The sequence below is a fragment of the Chelonia mydas genome, chromosome 27, assembly GCF_015237465.2.
Source record: "Chelonia mydas isolate rCheMyd1 chromosome 27, rCheMyd1.pri.v2, whole genome shotgun sequence".
NCBI lineage: Eukaryota > Metazoa > Chordata > Testudines > Cheloniidae > Chelonia > Chelonia mydas.
In genome coordinates this window covers 14853613-14872585 of record NC_057860.1, presented here as the reverse complement: position 1 = coordinate 14872585, position 18973 = coordinate 14853613, and the positions used below count along the sequence as shown (strand labels likewise).

Below are 18973 nucleotides of genomic sequence, written 5' to 3'. Positions count from 1 at the left end.
CAAGGCATTGCAGCCAGTCACAGCCTGAGAACCAGCCCCTCTGATTCCTGCCAACCATCCCCTGGCAGGCCTGGCACTGGGAGGCAGAAGCTCAGATGGTAACTTCCCCAGCCCCAGTGGCCTTGCTGAGGTGCTAAGCAGCAGCGTCGGTGCTGAGAGCAGGTGGGCAGGGCCCAGCCAGGTCCCAGGGAGCTCAGCCTGTCCCCAGCGGGGTGCGCTGTGGCTGGAGCTGGGCAGAGCCTCGCTGGGGACAGTTAGACCATGTGGCTGCACTTTGCTCTGATAACTTGACTCAGGGAAGCCAACGGGTGGGGCCTGGAGAACTGGAGGCAGCCGGTGGGATTGTGGTGGGAGGATGCCCCAAAGAGGAGCCAGACTAAACTCGGCCCCTTGCCTTGCCCACTGGCGCTTGGCGTGGCCTCTCTGGATCCAGATCCTCCTGCTGGGCCTCACTCTGCACTGGCCAGCTCCCCTCTGCAGCCTGGGGGCAGTGCTGACCCTGTACACTCCTGTGCGGGCTTCCCTTCCAGCAATGCTTGGCTGGGGCCGGAGGAGGGCACAGGGCTTGCATGCAGAGCTCTCACCCTGGGCACCAGACAGACGGGCCCACGAGATGCCCTATCACTCTCCCTGGGAATTGGGTAGTTACTCCGCAGGCTTCTAAGCAGCAGGAAGGCCAGGTGGATCCCAGCTGGGCCTGACCAGGGCCTCTCCGAATGGGGTCACATCTGCGGCGGATTGGCTGAAGCCACAATGACACCATGCTAGGTGGCTGAGATGGTGCCTTGCAGAATGACATCAGAGCAAAGCAATTGGAGGAGGGATAGCTCAGTGGTTTGAGCGTTGGCCTGCTAAACCCAGGGTTGTGAGTTCAACCCTTGAGGGGGCCATTTAGGGATCTGGGGCAAAAATTGGGGATTGGTCCTGCTTTGAGCAGGGGGTTGGACTAGATGACCTCCTGAGGTCCCTTCCAACCCTGATATTCTATGATTCAGGGTCTGGCTGGAGCTGGTCCCATCTGTAGCACTGCAGTTAATACATTCCTGGATTTTAAGGGCAGGAGGGACTGTTAGATTGTCTAGTCTGGCCTCCTGCATGGCACAGGCCAGAGAATCCCCCAGCTCGCCCGTCCTGAGCCCAAGAGCTGGGGTCTGACTAAAGCATCACCCAGAAAGGCACCAGTCAGGACCTGTAGACCCCAGGAGATGGGGAGCCCACCAGTGCCTTGGGGAGCTTGTTCCAGTGCTCAGTCACCCGCCCGGTTACAAACCGCTGCCGTATTTCTAACTGGAATTCGTCTGGCTTCAGCTTCCAGCCGCTGGGTCCTGTTCTGCCTTTCCCTGTTCGAGTAAAGAGCCTGTTAGCACTGGGAATTTTCTCCCCGTGAAACATGCCGTGCTCGAGTCCCCGCTCAGTCGTCTCTCGGGGACGCTAACCAGCTTGAGCTCTTTGAGTCTCTCGCCGTACCACGTTTCCTCCAAACCCCCTGAGTCATTTCGTAGCTCTTCTCTGCGCCTTCCCCAGCCGCGCGTTCGTCTCATAACCAGGCCCCCCTGCAGCTGAGCTGTCGGCATGAAAGAGCCCAGAGATCCCAGTGCTGGATGCCGGATCCCGCGACGCTGCTGCCCCAGTGCCTGTGTTTGCAGCGCTGGTCGATCGCAGGGGGTGAGGCTGTCTCTCTCACTGGCGCTGCTCCACCCACCCAGCCCCCACTCGGAGTCATTTCCTCTGTTACATCGCAGCTCAGAAGCATCCTTCTCCCTCACAGCTCTGTCTGGAGCAATCCCAGGCAGTGACAGAGCGTTATAATTATAATTGGGATGACGTCCCCACGTCCTGTAATTAACTGTGATCTACAGGGGTTCCCAAGTGTGGTGTCAGGTGCCAGTTTCCTCATGGATTAGTAACCGGGGAGGAATTCTGAGCAGACGGGGTGAAATTCACCCTGGGTGTAGGGCGGGTGGCCAGTCTCGGTTGAAATGCAGTGGCAGCTGTCCCGTGGGGGCCTGCTCCAGACCCCTGCAGCCTGTCAGGGCTTTGCACACTTGCCTCATGGGGGTTCTCTGCGGCAGCTCATTAAGCACCAGGATCGCAGAGCCAGAAACACCTGGGCAGTGCTGCAGGGGGTGGGGATGGGGGAGAACCCAATGCAAACCTTGCCCCACCTGTGCACCAACCGCTCCCTGTCCCCAAGCTCCATTAGAGCACACAGGAGAGGGAGCCTGTGTAGCTTGTCCTGGAGGAGAAGGTGAAGAGGGCGCCGGTGCTTGTTCACGGTCTGTTTGGATGCTGCTGAGGGCACCAGAATTCCTCTCTGGAGGAATGTCTGTGAAACCTCCCTTCTTACCTCTGGCTTTGTCATTCCTCTGGCATGCTAGACCGCAAGTGTCCCACGAGCCTCTGCAATGCCTGACTCTAGTGGGGCCGGGGCCGGGGCCTGTTACCGTAGTACATACTCAATAACAAGGGTTTGTTATTGTAGGGTCCACTATAACACACCTAACAAACAAGGGTTTGTTACTGTAGGGCTGCTCCTGCCTGCGGCCTTCAGGCCTGTTTCTGTTTTGTATGGAGGCAGATACCCGGTCCTGGGTTGGGGAGTGAGCTGGGGGCAGGGGCAGGTGTGGGGGGCGGGTACCGGGGGAGAGGGGGTGCTTCTGCCTCTGGCCAGTGCTGAGAACTGTTACTACCGGGGCTGCCCCCAGCTCCCTGGGGCCAAAGCAGCAGCCCCCCCCCCATTTGCTCCCCAGCCCAGGAGGGGGCGCAGAGCTGCCCCTCCCCAAGGAGGCCTCACCTGGGTGCCCACGTCCAGGGTCCCCAGGTGTGCCCCGTGGCTGGGGGGGTCTCTCGTGGGGGCCCGTCGCGTCCCACGCGCTGTCTGCAGCACGGACCCCCCCATCCCCACGAGCAGCCGCCGCCGAGGCAGGGGGAGGGACCGGGCCTAGAGCCGCCCCCGGGAGGAGGAGGCGCCGACGGGGCTGAGCGGCCCCCCCTAGCCAGACTTCGCTGCACACCAGAGCGGCCCCCGGCCTCGGGACCGACCCGTCCGGAGCCGCTTCCCCCGCCTGGGACGGGGCCAGCACCGGGACCCGCGCGCCTCGGCAGCGTCCCCTGGGCGCCCCGTCCGGCATGAGCCGCCAGGGCATGGCCGCCCCCACCCAGACCCGCATCCGCACGGAGCGCTTCGCCGACAGCTACACGCTGCTGGGCCGGGAGCTGGGCAGGTGAGCGGGGGCTGGAGGGTCCCCATGGTGCCCCCAGACTAGGGACCGCTCGCCCCGCAGTCACGGCCCGCAGCAAGGAGAGGGGGGCTGGGTCTGGCAGGTGTGTGTGTGGGGGGGTGGGTGTGTGACTGCCGGTGTGTGTGTTTCACTTTGTACGTGTGTCAGTGTGTGAGTGTGACCGCTCAGCTTGTGCTTGAGTTGGTTGAGCAGTGTGTGAATTAGTTGGGGGGGGGATGTGTTGCTGTGTGTGAATGGCACGGATGTCACTGTGTGTGTGTGTCAATGGCATAGATGTCGCTGTGTGTGTGTTGCTGTGTGTGAATGGCCCGGGTGTCACAGTGTGTGTCTCGCTGTGTGTGTGTGTGAATGGCCCGGGTGTCGCGGTGTGTGTCTCGCTGTGTGTGAATGGCCCGGGTGTCACTGTGTGTGTGTGTGTGTGAATGGCACGGATGTCGCTGTGTGTGTGTTGCTGTGTGTGAATGGCACGGATGTCGCTCTGTGTGTGTCTGTGTCAATGGCACGGATGTCGCTGTGTGTGTGTGTTACTGTGTGTGAATGGCCCGGGTGTCGCGGTGTGTGTCTCGCTGTGTGTGTCTGTGAATGGCCCGGGTGTCTCGGCCTGGGGACGCGTAGGCCAAGCGCTGTTTTGGGGCCTCGCCCCCCGGCTGCGAGCGCCCGCGGTGGAAGTTGGTAGCAGGCTCCAGGCCCCCGGGGGGGCGCGATGTGTGTGACCTCTCTTGGGGCCGCGCTGCTGGCGCCCACGTGCGGGGAGCGCTGAACAAAGCTGCCCCCGTGGGCGTCACAGCCCAGGGCCACTGAGGCAGGGGACAGGCCCTGAGCCCGGGGCCCTGCAGGTTGTGGCAGCAGCGCTTGGCTGAGAGCCGGGGACGGGAGAGGAGGTGGTGGAACCGCCAGATGCCGCCGGGCCCTTGGGGTTTCTCTCACTCTGCCGCCTGGAGCAGCGGTGGGGAGGCCTCCTTGCAGGCACCGCCAGTGTCCTCAGCTGACCCCTGAGCCAGGCTTGCAGCAGGGAGCCGGGCACAGCACGGACTGGGGGGTGGGGGAGATGCCACTGGGATCCCCCTCCCCTCTGGGGCCTGAAATAACCCGTGGGGAGCATGGAAAGGGCCTTTCCTGCCCATCTCCTCGCTTCGCTGGTGCTTCTGGCACCAACCGAAAGTGCCCAGGTCGGGCTGCGGCGTCTGGGGGAGGGGAAGGAAATACAGCAGCTTCTGGTGAAGGAAGAATCTCTTGTCGCACAAACCGCAGCCACACACGGGGGCAGAGAGCCCTCCGCTGGTCAGAGAGCCTGTAACCCTCCCCCCGCCCCCAGGCAGGGAGCCTGTAACTGTCCCTCCCCCCCCACCCACGGGACAGAGAGCCCTGCACCCCATCTCTCTGAGACCTTCCCCCTGGCGCCTGGCTTTGTTTCCCGCCGCTGAAGTGCCGTTTGGCTGTCGCTGCCCGGGGTCAGGCCGGGGGAGCTGGTTGCAGGGAGGCTCCCCAGCATTTCAGTGCTCTGCAGACTGTCGGAAGCCGAGCACGGTGCGGTTTCTTGCTCAGAGCAAGTCCCTTGCTACCTGCTGAGTTCCTGCTAGCCAAGAGGAGGCCAATCTCCCTGTGGCGTGCGGCTCCGCACAGAGCGGAGTCACTGGGTGCTGGGCAGGTGGCGTGCCCTAGGCATAGCACGAGCAGCCACCGGCATGGGGGAGCTCTCTGTGTTTAGCAGGCTGCTGGCGCTCTGAAAGCAGCCCTGGATTCCCCAGGGCTGAGGCCGGAGCCGGTACCCACCCTGGCTATCTTTAGCAGCACAGTCTGCCCGGGACAGACGGCTGCAGCTGGGTTCTTGTGGCGGAGGCTATTTCTGAGCCGGATGCCCTCGCGGCCTGGGCCAGGACTTGGCATCTCACCCTGTCTGAGCCATTGTGCCAGCCGCCTCGTGCCCTAGTCCACACTGGCTGCTGCCTGCCCTCAGCAAGGGGATGGTAGCACAGAGGCTGGCCCCCACCTTCCGACCCTGAGAACGTCACCCTGGGAGCAGCCCGCAGGGCCTCCTTTCCGTCTGTGCCTGTGGCCCGGGGGCCAGTGCGGCCCTGTTTCTGGCAGAGCCACGAGATAGGCCCAGCTGCCCCACCCCAGTGTCTGAGCCTCACAATCACTGGTGGATTGTGTCCCCCCAGCCTCCCTGCGAGGAAGGGAACAATCATCTCCATGCCACCGCCGGGGACTGAGGCCCAGAGAGATGAAGGGACGCAGCCAAGGTCACACGGGGAGTCTGTGGCAAAGATGGGAACTGAACCCAGGTCTCCAGTGTCCAGCCCAGTGCACAGTCCTTGTACCGCCGGGACGAGCCGAGAGACCCCTAGTGGGTGGCTGTGTAGCCCCTCCCCGCCCCTCAGGGAGTGGCGCCTGTTCTCCTTATGATTTTTTTAAAGAAGAATTTAAGCATGAAGTTTCGAGCTTGTGAAAGTGAGAGACAAACTGCCCATGGCTGGAGCCAGACCTGGTCCTGGGCAAGCTTCCTGCAACAGCTCTGCTGGTGCCTCTCTATCCCGACCTGCAGCCCCTGCTACTCACCCGGGCTCCCTAGACACAAGCTCTTCTGGTTTCCCACAGTCTTGACCGACAGCCCCCTCTCCCACCCCCCCAGCCATTCCTGTTCTGGGTCTCTCTCGAGTGGGGTCGGCACATCAGGCTGGCCTAGGAGGTGCATAAGGAGGAGCCAAGATGAACCAAATCCAGTCTGATGGGGAAACACCTGCCCATTGGGTGGCACCTGTGAGCCCGGAGTGCTGGGTTCAAAGCAGCTGAGCCCTGCTGGGCTGCACAGCCCCCATGCCCATCCCCTGGCACTGTCTGATCTGAGCAACACTTCGAGGACCCACCCAGGAGTCCAGCTGAGCACAGAGCTGGGAGCTTGCTGGTCCCTGCATTTCCTGGGCACAGAGGGAAGCAGAAGCGGGGGGCTCCTTTCGGGCACCTAGCCCCTGGCCTGCTCCCTGCACCATCCTCAGGAGCTCGCTGGCTGCGGCTGCCCCTCTGGCTTTGGGAGCACAAGCCATGGAAGCAGGTGGCTCATTTCCTGCAGGAGGAGAAGTGGCTCCAGGCGGAGCCTGTCTCATCTGCCCCAGCTTAGCACAGGACACCCTGGGGACGAGCCCCACAGTGTGGGTCTGCAGAGTAGGGGCTGGGGTCTCCTTCAGCTGCCCTGGCTGTGGGGTCCAGTGAGGAGCAGTTGGGGTGGGGGGGTGTCGACTCGTCAAGCTGCAGGGAGAGAGTGAGATGCTGACCCGCTGCGGCATGAAACGTTCCTGCAGCACGACGCACTCGTGTCCAATTTCCGCTCGCTCAGGGGCAATGAACAGGCTCCTGGGGACGGGAGGCCGTGAATCCTGGGTCAGCCCAGGCTGGGCACATGGGGGAGACAGCTGGCCAAGCTCCTGGGAAGGGAGCTCCTCTAGCTGGGTGGTGGCTGGAGCAAAGGGCTCTGGGGCTGCTGGGAGGGAGGCAAAGGGCATCCCCCTGGGCTGGAATTCCAGTTGCTGCTCCTGCCCCACTTCTCTGTGCACCTGACCAGGGAGGCCAGGGGCTCCCAGCTTACCCCATGGTCCCCAGGCTGCATGGCAATAAACTGGAGGGTTCATCCTGGAGGAAGGCCCCCCCGCACAACTGCTTGGCCCAGCCCAGGAGGGTGCAGAGCGGCTGCTGCCCATGCCTGCTGCAGGGCGTTAATGACCCGCAGGAGCCCCGGGCTCAGAGAGGGGAGTCCTGCCATGCTCCTGCCAGGTGCCATAGTGGCTGGGGCCAGCTGAACAGTGAATTGGACTAGCCCACGCCCCAGTGGTCCCTGGAGAGCCCTGGGACCCAGGGCAGGTTGTGTGCCAGTGGAGAGCCAGCTCCCAAAGGGGGACTCCCCGCTGGGACCGAGCTGGGGTGTGAGCAAAGGGCACCAGGGCTGGGCTGGCAGGGGACTGCGGGCAGGACTGAGGGGCCCTGGCAGAGCTGTGGGGGGGGGGGAAGCTTCCTGGCTGTGTACAAGCAGCCACCCAGAAGCTGTCAGAATCTCTCGGTTTTGGGCCAATGGTCTGAGTCGGTGCCATTTCCAAACGTTCTGGGGACGAGCGGCTGTCGCCAGAGGTGGCCCTGAGAACAGCCGAGCGGCTTGGGGCTGGGCAGGAGCCAGCTCTCCAGTTCTGTCCAATGGTGCAAACGGGGGAGCAGCCGGGTGAGGGGTCTGTCATCTCTCGCTAGCCTCACCCAGGCCACTTGTCTCTGGAGCCCGGGGACAGGGGATGGGCTGCCTGCCTGAGGGGCCAACTCCCTAAAAGGGCCTTGCTAGGACAGGCCCCAGACACTGCGTGTGGCAGGTCGGGCCTGGCTGGGTGGCCTGGCCTGTGACGCGCCGATTGACGCCCGGGGACAAGGGCTAGGTCCCTGGGTGGCTCCGGCTAATTGGGAGCAATTTGCTCTGGCTTCCTCCCACTTTTCTTCGGGGCCAACGACACGAGACAGGGAGAGACTCAGGCTGTGCCAGGGCCAAGGTGCTGGCTGATGCACGGTTTCCTGGCACGGCCCGGCACAGCGTGGGGCAGCTGGCAGGGGTGAAGGGCCATGCTGGGGGCTGCTTCGTGCCAGGAGGGGGTGGCCTCTGCCAGCCGGGAAAGCCCTGTCTCTCTCTCTCTCTCGTAGCCAAGGGGCAGTTTTGGTAGGGCTGGGCCGGGGCTTCGCCTGGAAGCTGGGTTCTGCTGGGGCTTATGGGGTGGTTGGAGCCAGAGCTGGGGGGCCAGGGTGAGGTGGCTGCGATCCTGTGCAGGGTGAGCGCTCGGCTCCTCTGGCTCGCAGGAGGGGCTGCCGCTGTCTGGTTGTGGCTGGAGCCGTGTGGGTCGGTTGGGACCCACGTGTATGGCATGAAGCAGCCTGTGGGGGAAGCGCTGGCAGGTCTCTGAGCTCCTGCTGGCTGCTGCCCCAGGGTCTCCTGAGGCCTGGTGGGCGCAGTGCAAGTGGGCCTGTGCCCGCTCTCCTTGGGGATGTGGTCGCGGTGCCCTGTGCACTGGGGTGCCCCCAGCTGCCGCTCGCTGAGGAGCGGAGTCCGGTGCCTGGGACACGTGGTTCCCCTTAGGCGAGGGGTTCCTGGAAACGGCAGCAGGGAACCTCTCTGTTTACACGGTGAGATCCCGGGATCCTGGCTCCTCCCTGCCCCGCGTGACCCTTCTGCCTGCAGGGCGGGAGCTACCCCTGCCCCTGCTTGATGGCTTCTTCCCCCCGGGTGCAAATCTGCAGGGCGCTCCCCTGGCAGGGGGATGGGGGCGTCTGAGTGACTCTGGGGCTGGCCCTGGGGGAGCTAAGCTGCAAGTCGTGCTTCCCCACAGGGAGGGGGCCCTGTGGATACCGCAGGTCCCAGAGGTCCCCAGCCAGGCTGTCACTCTCCAGCCCCAGAACGCAGCTGTGGATAATGGGGATACCGGGCCGTACCCCTGCTCAGGGGGCCACAGGGGAGCTGTAGGATCTCCGCAGTGCTGGGGGCCGGGTTGGCAGTTGGGGTGCATGACACTGGGGAGGCCTGTGCACCCTTCTCAGCAGCTGGGCTGGTGCCCTGAGTAGAGCCATCTCCGCCCTCCCTCGGACCCAGGCCCCTGTATGCCCCCCCCGCCGGGCCCCCCTGCCAGCGCCCGCCCTGGGCCTGGCACCGCCGGTGGGTGCAGGCCATGGCAGGGGAGGCTGAAGGTTCCTTCACTGGCCCGAGTGCCGCTTAAACCCTTCGGGCCAGCACCCTCAGCCTGGCTGCTCCTTCACCTCTGTGCCCCCAGCTTCCTGCGGGAAGCAGGGGCTGGGGCATTTGCACAAAGGGGGCTGCTCGGTCACAGGCGGGGCAGGGGGGTGTACCCCCATGGGGGAGAGGAGCATGGGCCCTACAGCCTGTGGGGGACGGGCAGGGGGTTGGGCCCAGGGCTGGGGGCCCAGGGCTGGGGGGAGCTGGTCCCTGAGTCGCGGAAGCTGCACCTTGTGGTGACTCTCACAGCTCAGGGGCTCGCCGGGGCGGGGGCTGGCTGCGAAGAGATGGGGAGGGAGGGCAGGGGGGCCTCGCAGCGTGGGGAGGGGGCGTGGTGATGGAGGGGCCGGGGCCAGCCCCTGCTCAGTTCCCTGATGGCTCCTCTCCGCAGGGGCAAGTTCGCGGTGGTGAAGAAGTGCCTGGAGAAGGCCACGGGCCGGGAGTTCGCAGCCAAGTTCCTGCGGAAGCGGCGCAAGGGCGAGGACTGCCGGCTCGACATCATCAACGAGATCGCCGTGCTGGAGCTGGCCGCCCGCAGCCCCCACGTGGTGGATCTGCACGAAGTCTACGAGACGCCCGCCGAGATTGTGCTGGTGCTGGAGTGGTGAGTGCCGGACGGCGGCTCGGGTCGGGGCTCCTCGCCGCCATGGGCCTGGGCAGACAGGGCCCCCTGCCCCTCACGCCTCGGCCCCACGCTGAGCCCAGCAGGGGCCTCACGTTGCCTCACCTCTTTGCTGGTCTCACGGCCCCAGCCCTTCCGTACGCGCCCCTGGCTCTGCATCGCGAAGGCTGCAGGCTGGGCCCATTCCCTGGTTCAGCCAGTGGGGTCGGTGGGGGCAGGACCCTCTACAGAGCGGGGCATGGTCTCAAGTTGCCGTGGGGGAGGTTTAGGTTGGATATTAGGAAAAACTTTTTCACTAGGAGGGTGGAGAAGCGCTGGAATGGGTTACCTAGGGAGGTGGTGGAATCTCCTTCCTTTGAGGTTTTTAAGGTCAGGCTTGACGAAGCCCTGGCTGGGATGATTTAGTGGGGATGGGTCCTGCTTCGAGCAGGGGGTTGGACTAGATGACCTCCTGAGGTCCCTTCCCACCCAGAGATTTGAGGATTCTCCTTGGTGCTGCAGGGAGGTGTGTCTGATCAGGGCCCTGCAGCCTAGAAAGTGCTTCCCAGGGTCCTAGAACAGCCTGTCCATGGAGTGCGGACCGGGGGTACCTACAGGCTGCGGTGCAGCCGTGTCAGGGCACCAGCTCCCTGCCCTGCCTGGCACCTGCGCTTGAAACCTGCTGCCTCGGCTGGCTGCATGGCTGGGGCTGAGCGCAGCAGGAAGTGACTTAACCAGAGCGTGTCTGAGAAACAGCCTCAGCCCCGTTTCTCAGCTCTTTTTCCGGGCAGCTGCTGATCTCGGGGCCGCATCCTGCCCGCATGGCTCCACCACAGGGCCCTGGCTGGGTCCCCAGAGAGCGTGGCTTCCTGTCTGGGGCCGCTGCACGAACCAGGCCAGGCTCACTTACCGGGAAAGGGACCCAGGTGGGGCCGGGACAGTGACGTAGGGACGGGAGCGGCAGGAGACAGGAGTGACACACCGCAGGGCTGAGGGGACGGAGGGGCTGATCATGGGGTGGAACGGAGCAAGGGGGACCCTGTGCTGTTGGTGGGGGAGGACTGGTTCTATGGGTCCGGCAGCCCCCTGCAATGGGAAAGGAGCTCTTGCTACTGGCAGGGCCTCTGGACGGTCCCATGCTCTGCCCTCCAAAGGCTGGTGGGTCGGGGCGGTGTGTGGAGGGGAGCCAGCCCAGCCTGCCTGGGGAGCACCCTCCCAGGGAGGAGGGAGAGCTCGACCTTCATGTCCCTGTAGGGACTGGACGGAGCAAGGCCTAGGGGGTATTCCTCACTCAGGCCGGGTCGGAACCAGTGACCCAGAGGTGCTGGGACCCTCCTAAGTACCCCCCTCACTGGTCCTGGAACAAGCGGGAGGGGCTGGGCTGGGGCTGGCTGTTGCCGGCACGATGCCATGGACCCATGAGGCAGGCTGGGCATCTGGGTAACGAGCATGTTGGGCATGGATGCTACCCTGGGCCCCTTGCCCCAGTATAAACACCAGCTAATTACACAGCCCTTGACGTGGTGCTGGCAGCAGGCACCTGCCCAGGTGGCTGGGGGACCCCATGAGACCTGGGCCTTCCTGGCAATTGCACCCCTCCCCGCTGGGCACGCAGGCGGAAACAGAAGCTTGCAGCTGCTCTGGGGATTTTCTGAAAGCACCTCGCTGGCCCTGTGGGTCTGGGGTCCACTGGAAAGGCGGATGGATTCTGCTCCCCAGCTGGCCCCTGCCCGCTGCCGGCGCGTTGTGCGGCCGCTGGGAAAGGTGTGTGGGTGGCAGTCTCTGAAACGCGGCGCTAGCTCGGCGTCGAGTTCCCAGAAGCAGCCAGTGGTTTTGTCCGTGTTTTCTGCACCCAGAACGGGGCTGTGATCTGCTCTCGCTGTAACCACAGCATGAGGTGAGCTAAGCAAACCTGCCCGTCGGCACGCTCCCTCCGCTCCTGCAGTGGGACTGACAAGCCGCATCCGAGATCAGGGCCCCCAGTGCGCAAATGCAGAGCCTAGCACAGTCCCTGCCCTACAGGTTTCAAGCTGACTAGACAAGACCGGGGGGGAGGGGACCAGAGAAGGGAAGGGACAGGCCCAAGGTCCCATGGCAAGTCAGGAGTAGAACCTAGATGTTCAGACACCCAGTCCAGGGCCCTCACCACTGGGCCTTGCTGCCTCTGATGTCCCCTAGAAAGTCCCCCCAGATTTGGGGAGCAGCTCAGCCTGGAGTGACCCCTCCGTGGCCTTGCCCACACTGGGGACTGGCCCCAGTTCCTGCAGTCACAGAACCCACGGCTCCCTGCCTGGGCCAGCTGCTACCTCGCCCCTGTGCTCAGGTGCGCCGAGCGCACAAAGCCAGGGCACCAGGGGCAGCGCCCTGCAGCCCCAGAAAGCCACGATCTGCCCCCTCCCTTCCTGGCTTCCGGCAGGGGCCACAGGGCGTGGCTACCTGCTAGCCTCCCGCGCGGCTGAGCGTGGCACGGCAGGCACTCCCGGTCTCGTGGGCTCAGCCCTCCAGCTGACTCCCTCAGAATTCAGTCCCCTTCCAGGGTAACAAACCAAGGCTGCTTTCACCCCACTTGGGCTCCCTTCGGGCCAGTCCCCTCAGAGTTACCTCCCTGCCTCCAGACTAGAGCCCCGCGTCCCAGGCACCTTCCCGGAGCCCCCGGCAACCTGCTGCAGCCCCTCACTCGGGGCCGGGGCTGGGCCCAGCCCAGCTGCTCGCTGTGGTTCCTCTGCTCAACCTGAGGTCTCAGCTCCTCCAGCGCCATCACCCCTCTGATCCCAGCCAGCTGGGGCCAGCAGCCAGCAGCTCCCTTTAAAGGGCCAGCCAGCCTGCGCTGGGGTTATCTGCCACGATGCACATCGCTGGACTCCAAAGGGGAAGTCTGGGAAGAGGATCCTGGGGTGGCAGGGCCGGGGATGGGCAAAGACCCACCCATCCCACTGGGGCACCTAGACTGGGGCCTGCTCTGAAGCCGTATCCGACCCTTCCTGCCCTCACTGGTCCCATGGGTGCAGGCTCCCCAGGGAGGTTTCTGGCTCTCCCAGTTCCTGCAGGCCAGCCCCTGGCTCCCTCCCAGCCTGTGCCTGCCTGGCACTGTGACCCCTTGCCAGGAGGCTGGGAACAGACACCCCGGGCGAGGAACCAGCCCGGCGGGAGCCCAGGAACATGTGGCATCCTGGCTGTTTGGGGGCACCTTGGGGTCAGCAGCGTGGGAACGAGCAGCTCCATGGGGACGATGCCGTGCTCCCTGCGCCCCCTGCCGGGGCTGGGCCTGGAGCCGGGCGCTGGGGCAGGCAGGGCCTTGCCAGGCTGCGTGCACGGCCCTGACCTCTGGGCGCTAGGGCTGCTGCTGCGGTGACATAACCAGCGAGTAGCAGGCTGGGTGTTGGCCCTGGCGGCTGGGCCAGGAGAGTGAGCTGCTAAGAGCCGTCTCCTGGGATCCCGGCAGGAGGGGGCCGGGGTACGGGGCCCTGGGGGCTCTGTGCTGACGCAGGGAATGGGGGTGGAGCCCTTCCCCGAGGGGTCCCCGCCTGCCTGCCATTTGTGAAACGAGCAGACAGAGTCAGGACGCCTGGGTTCGACTCCCAGCACTGGAGGGGAGCGGGGCCGAGTGCTTAGCACCAGGGGTGGAGGGGGAGGCTGGGAACCAGGTGCCAGAGCTGTGCCTGCAGTGGGGAAAAGGGGGGGGTTAGCGTGTGCTGGGGGGGGTTAGCGTGTGCTGGGGGGGTGGGGGTTAGCGTGCGCTGGGCAGGGGAGCACATGCAGGTGCTGGCGGGAGCATTTGCTGGCAGGGCTCTGTCCCCGCCTAACCTGCCGTCCCCCCCCAGCGCGGCCGGTGGGGAGATCTTCCAGCAGTGCGTGGCGGAGCAGGACGAGGCCTTCACCGAGCGGGACGTGATCCGGCTGGTGCGGCAGATCCTGCGCGGCGTCGCCTACCTGCACCAGAACAACGTCGTCCACCTGGACCTGAAGGTACCGGCGAGGCCGGGCGGGGGAGGGCGGCTGTTCCTGCCCGAGGCGGGGCTGGCACCCGCCTTGCTGGGGGCGTCCGGGAGGGCGGTGGGATGGACACAAGCTTGGAAAGGGCTGGTTCTCCCAGCAGCCTCCCCTCCTCCCCTTGCCCCGGCACCAGGGCCCCTGCCCTCGGCTCACACCCTGCCCCTGCCCCGCAGCCCCAGAACATCCTCCTGACCAGCAGCAGCCCCCTGGGCGACATCCGCATTGTGGACTTCGGGCTGTCGCGCCGGGTGGATGCCGTGCGGGAGGTGCGCGAGATTCTGGGCACGCCGGAGTACGTGGGTAAGTGGCACCACGGCTGGCAGCAGAGGCCGGGGATGGGCAGGGGGAAGGGGGCGGGGATGGGGGGACGGGACCATCCCTGTCGGGCTGCAGACAACGGCCGTGCACTCACGCGGGTGAATCTGCCCCAAGTGCCTGGGTTCTGGGCCATGTGCCCAAGGGCCCTGGCACCTCACTCCAGCAGAGACGGGCACTGGGCATGGGTCCCGCCACCCCACCCTGAGCCGGTTCAGCCCTGTGCTGAGCTCGCTGCGCAGCTGCTGCCCCCTCCAGTGCCCCCCACTGCCGGCCTGGGCGCCCTCCTCACCCTAGGGCAGAGTCGCTGGCAGAGGCTGGCACCAGCGGCAGGGCCCGTAACTCCCGCACGTTTCCCTTTGCAGCCCCTGAGGTCCTGAGCTACGAGCCCATCAGCACAGCCACCGACATGTGGTAGGTTTCTGGGGTCCCTTTGCCCTCTCCTAGGGGCACGCGTCAGCTCTGGCCCGTTGTGGGTCAGGGTGGAGGGTCTGTCCTTTCTCCTGTGGGGCGGGGGCAGGGTAACGGCACACGGGGGGGCCAGTGCTAAGAGGCGGCTGGTGGCGTCCCCCTGCCACAGGTCACCAGGTAGCTGCAGCATTTGCTTGCGGTGCATCATCGGCAGAGCTGAGTTCCTGCTTGTCCTGGCATGGGGCACCCCTGGAGAGGGCGCGAATCTCCCCTGCCCCTGCAGATACTCTCCCCCCAGAAAGCGCTCTGCCCTGCCCCAGTGTCCTCAGCCCCTCACCCAGTGGAGGGGTGCAGTGCCCACTTGTGGCATGACCAGTACTGCAGTTGGGGCCGGCTGGGGGGTGTGTACAGGGCTAGGTCCCCTCCATCGGCCCCCCCAGCTCTGGGAAGGACTCTCAGCCCATGGTTGTGAACCTGCCAGCGTCCGGCAGAGGCGTGAGGGTGCCAGGGGGCTCAGCCTGGGGAGGGGCCTGGAGGTGAGAACAGCCACCGAGTCTCATGGGTCTGGCCTCGGCTGCGGGCGGTGTGCCACCCTGTTGGCTGCCGCGTCTCCTCCCGTCACCCACAGACCAGGTGGCTAGTGCCGGTGGGAGCCAGGCCCTGGCCCGCTGGGCTCCCCGCAGGCTCTGACCCCAGGGCCTCTCCCCAGGAGTGTCGGGGTGCTGACCTACGTCATGCTGACGGGCGAGTCGCCGTTCCTGGGTGACACCAAGCAGGAGACCTTCCTGAACATCTCGCAGGTGAACGTGCAGTTCCCGCCCGACGTCTTCCAGGGCATCTCTGCCCAGGCCATCGATTTCATCCGCTCCCTGCTCGTCAAGAACCCCAGGTACCTGCCGCTGCCCCCTGGCCTTGTGTCACGGCGTCCCCGGGTGATGCTCTGGAACTGCTCCCTACGAAGCCAGGCAGGACTCTGGGGCAGTCTCCTTTCTGTGAGCAGCCTGTCTGCAGGACACACAGCTCACCCGGCTTCCACCTTCCTGGGTCTGACCTCGGAGCATTCAGCATCCTCTGCCCCTCCATGCGCTTCCCACAGCCAGTCCACCCAGGCAGGGTCCTGGGGAAGCCAGAGGGTCCTGCCCCCCAACTCCGCAGTCAGACGGGACTCTCAGCCAGCCAGTAAAACAGAAGGTTTATTAGACGACAGGAACATGGTCTAACACAGAGCTTGTAGGTGCAGAGAACAGGACCCCTCAGCCGGGTCCATTTTGGGGGGCAGTGAGCCAGACAACCCCGTCTGCCCTTCACTCCATGTCCCAGCCAGCCCCAAACTGAAACTCCCTCCAGCCCCTCCTCCTCTGGGCTTTGTTCCTTTCCCGGGCCAGGAGGTCACCTGATTCCTTTGTTCTCCAACCCTTTAGCTCTCACCTTGCAGGGGGGAAGGGCCCAGGCCATCAGTTGCCAGGAAACAGGGTGTCGGCCATTCTCTGTGTCCAGACCCCTGCACACACCTGCCCTCTAGGGCCCTGCAATGATCATACACCCTTACCCCACCACCTAGAGACTTAAGAACTGCATAGGGGAAACTGAGGCACCCCCAAAATATTCAGAGGAAACATTAAGAACAGTCCCACTTTGTCACACCTTCCCACGCCAGCCTCAGGCATGTGGCACCCGGGCCAGAGCCTCCTGCCAAGTACGCGCTCCCGGCACCTGAGGAGATCAGCCCTGGAGCTGGCCTCGCTGGTGTCCCTGGGGAGGGGGCTCGTTGCTTGGCTGTCACCCCTGATGCGAGCACGGTGCGGGAGGAAGGCTGGGCTCTCGGAGCTACGGGAAGGCAGGGCAGCCCCGGGGCAGCAATGCGGGCCGGGGGCAGTTGCAGGGGTAGGGCCGAGGACTCCTGGGCTGAGAGCACTAATCCCCTCCCTCCTGCCCGCAGGAAGCGGGCCAAGGCCGAGCAGTGCCTCCAGCACCCCTGGCTGGCCCCGGCCCCAGCCCCGGCGGTGGAGCTGGTGTCCCCGGTGCGGGCTGAGACGGAGCAGGCCCCGGCGAGCGAGGGCAGCAGTGGCCCCGAGGAGGACAAGGAGCTGGTGCTGGTGGCCTCCTACACCATGCCCTGCCCCTGCCGGCAGCTGGGGGGCCTGGAGGGGCGGGAGACAGAGCTGCCTGGGGTGCGGAAGCCGTTCCCAGCCCTGCAGGAGATTGCCCAGGAGCTGGTGTGCTGAGCCGGCCGCCCGCGCCCCCTCTGCCTGCTGCCTTGGAGAGCAGCACATTTCCGAGCCTGCCCCGGACTCGGGAGGGACGGACCCCTGGAGGGGTGGCCTCCCTGGGAGCAGGAGCAGCTTCACCTTGGTCCCGGGGGAGCCAGACGGGCACCTGGGTCGCTCTGCCCCGCAGCCGCGGCTCCTGTGTACATAGCGCTGCGGGGGAGGACGGAGCCTGCCAGACGGGATAGGTTGGGTCACTGGGGGGGAGGGGAGCCCCCCACTGTCAGTGATGGGGGACAGGAGCACCCGTTACCAGCAGGAGCTTGCTGGGGTCACTGCCCCACAGAGCTGGACCAGGCAGCGGCTGCAGGAGGAGACCGAGCCCCTGTGGCCTCTATGGGAGACAAACACCTTGGAAAAGCCCTGGGGGTCACCCCTAGATCCCCACAATTCAAACAGCAAACCGAAATCTGCGGCAGCTTCCCCCGGAGTTGGGCAGAGCAGCTGCCGGCGGGAGCACAGGGCCTGGCGGGGAAGAGGCTGCTTCAGCTCCGAACCCGGGAAGCTCCATTTGGGGGCTACAGCACAGGGATGCCCCCCGTCCTGGTGTGGGGCATGGAAGGGCCCCACGGCCTGGCCCCACCTCACCCAGCAGCAGACCCAAGCTTTGCCTCTTGTTTCTGAATTAGCAAATAATGTACTGGTCCACTTGGGCCGGGGGGAGGTCCACTGGGCCGCAGTGACTCACTGTTCTGTGCCAACGTGCTGGACACGTGGAGAGCCCTGGTGAGGGCAAGGGGCAGGTGGCACCAGGAGGTGGCAGGGCCACCAGATTTCCACTGACACTCCAGGTGCTGATTGCAGGGGAAACTGGAGCAGCCCCTGGTCTGCCTGCGTTCACACCTTGGCATCAGGCCGCCAGGCAGGGACCGAACCGGGAGCTCCTGCCAGCGGGCGCCTGGCCCAGCAGGTGGTGCCATTGGGCTCCCGCTCAGGGCAGCCCGTGGGGCAGCAGCCAGGGCCTGGCGCTCCCAGCTGCAGCCGCGCCCAGCGCTGGGCTTGGCGGATGCCGCGGCCGCCCTGCCCGGTGCTGCCGCTTGCCACGTGGTTGCTTCATGGCTTTGAAATAAAGGATTAAAGTTTCTCTCTCTAAAAATGTTACAGCTCCTCCCCCAGGGGGTTCCCATGGGCCCCGTGCCCCGCAGGGGCCCCACACACTCACCCAGGCAGGCACAGAGCCTAGCTAGGGCTGGCACAACCGGCCTCTGCCCCACGGCCACGGCCACCCCAGCAGGGCCCACTGCCTGCCTCTCCCCGCCAGATGCAAGCCCGGGCTCCATGCGAGCAGTTTGGGCAGGGCAAGGGCGGGCTGCCAGTGCAATGGGACGGGGAGGAGCAGTGTCCCAGGCCCCAGTGACCTGCTGACTCTGGCCTCGCAATCCCTGGCTTTGAAGTGAGCAGGTTGCAGGGGCTCCCCCAGCCGCTGAGGCCCCATCGGGGCTGCAGTTCCGGCCGGCACAGGTAGGCTCAGCCCCCGCGGTGCGTAGGACGGGCGGTGCGTTCCCCGGTGCGGCGAGCTCCTGGGAGCCATGGCAGAGCAGACGGCCATTGACTCGTAGCCCCCAGTGCCTGCGTGGCAGGGCTGGGCCAGGCAGCTCCTAGCCTGGAGGGCCGAGCACCTGACTCCCTGCCAGGGCCATGACAGCAGCCCAGCATCACAATCCCACCTGGGCGGCACGGTGCTGCTGGGCTCGGGAGCCACCCAGGGGAGCTCAGCACGGTTTGCTGCTCTGCCAGGTGGGCACCGGTTCACCCCTTCCCCTGGAATGCACCCAGGAAATGCCCCGTGGCTCTGAGGATGTGCACATGGCAGCACATGCCCCCGTCTCAGCCGGCGTAGCTGGCACTGGTGGTCCATGGCCTGACCCATGCCCAGCCCTGCGTGTGGCTGCACTGCACAGGAGCTGGGACCTAGGGCAGAAGGAACAAACCCGGGCACCCACCTCCCCATCCTCCCTGGGGCTGGCTCTTTCCTCCAGCTCCCCTGCCTCAGCTCCTGGGGCACGGGCTTGGTGGCCGAGCCACCTCCCCCCAGGTCGGCGGGCTTGCACAGGGCAGCTTCATCAGTCTCTGCTCCCACATAAGGGGCAGTGAGGAGCTAAGTGGCTCCAATTTCCCGGAGCCCTGCACAGCCCCGGCAGGCAAGTCCTGCTAGCACCCAGTGCCTGCCGGGCAGCCCATCTCCATGCACCCAGCCCCCGCCAGGTACATGCAGCCCAGGCACCCAGTGCCCCCCCAACAATCCAGGCTTCCTGCACGGGGGTTGTGCCCCACAAGGCTCTCATGGCCACGTGCCCTGGATGAATGGCCAGCCCCCCCGCCGCGCCTCCCTGGGGCCTGTGGCCGAGCACAGGGGCTCTGACCCACTTTGGGGCTTTCTCACCACTTGGGG

General features: G+C 65.4%; 1 protein-coding gene across 2 annotated transcripts; it reads left to right on the top strand.

Annotated features, from left to right (window-relative positions):
- Window positions 1-2253: 2253 nt before the first annotated feature.
- On the top strand, window positions 2254-17677 carry LOC114022659 (serine/threonine-protein kinase 17A). 2 transcript variants are annotated; one of them, XM_043536788.1, is made up of 7 exons: window positions 2254-2381; window positions 9386-9598; window positions 13417-13561; window positions 13762-13888; window positions 14269-14317; window positions 15024-15203; window positions 16254-17677. In XM_043536788.1, the coding sequence occupies exons 1-7, from the start codon at window positions 2287-2289 to the stop codon at window positions 16537-16539; spliced, it is 1095 nt and encodes a 364-aa protein (XP_043392723.1). In that variant the 5' UTR covers window positions 2254-2286; the 3' UTR covers window positions 16540-17677. The 2 variants fall into 2 exon arrangements, with proteins under 2 accessions (XP_043392723.1, XP_037743015.1); XM_037887087.2 differs by lacking the exon at window positions 2254-2381 and adding an exon at window positions 2936-3224.
- Window positions 17678-18973: the final 1296 nt, after the last annotated feature.

Coding starts and splice junctions, on each gene's coding strand:
- LOC114022659 (XM_043536788.1), top strand. CDS start 2,287: ATGCTGCTGAGGGCACCAGAATTCCTCTCTGGAGGAATGTCTGTGAAA. Junction 13,889..14,268: donor GGGCACGCCGGAGTACGTGG/GTAAGTGGCACC, acceptor TTCCCTTTGCAG/CCCCTGAGGTCCTGAGCTAC. Junction 14,318..15,023: donor AGCACAGCCACCGACATGTG/GTAGGTTTCTGG, acceptor GCCTCTCCCCAG/GAGTGTCGGGGTGCTGACCT.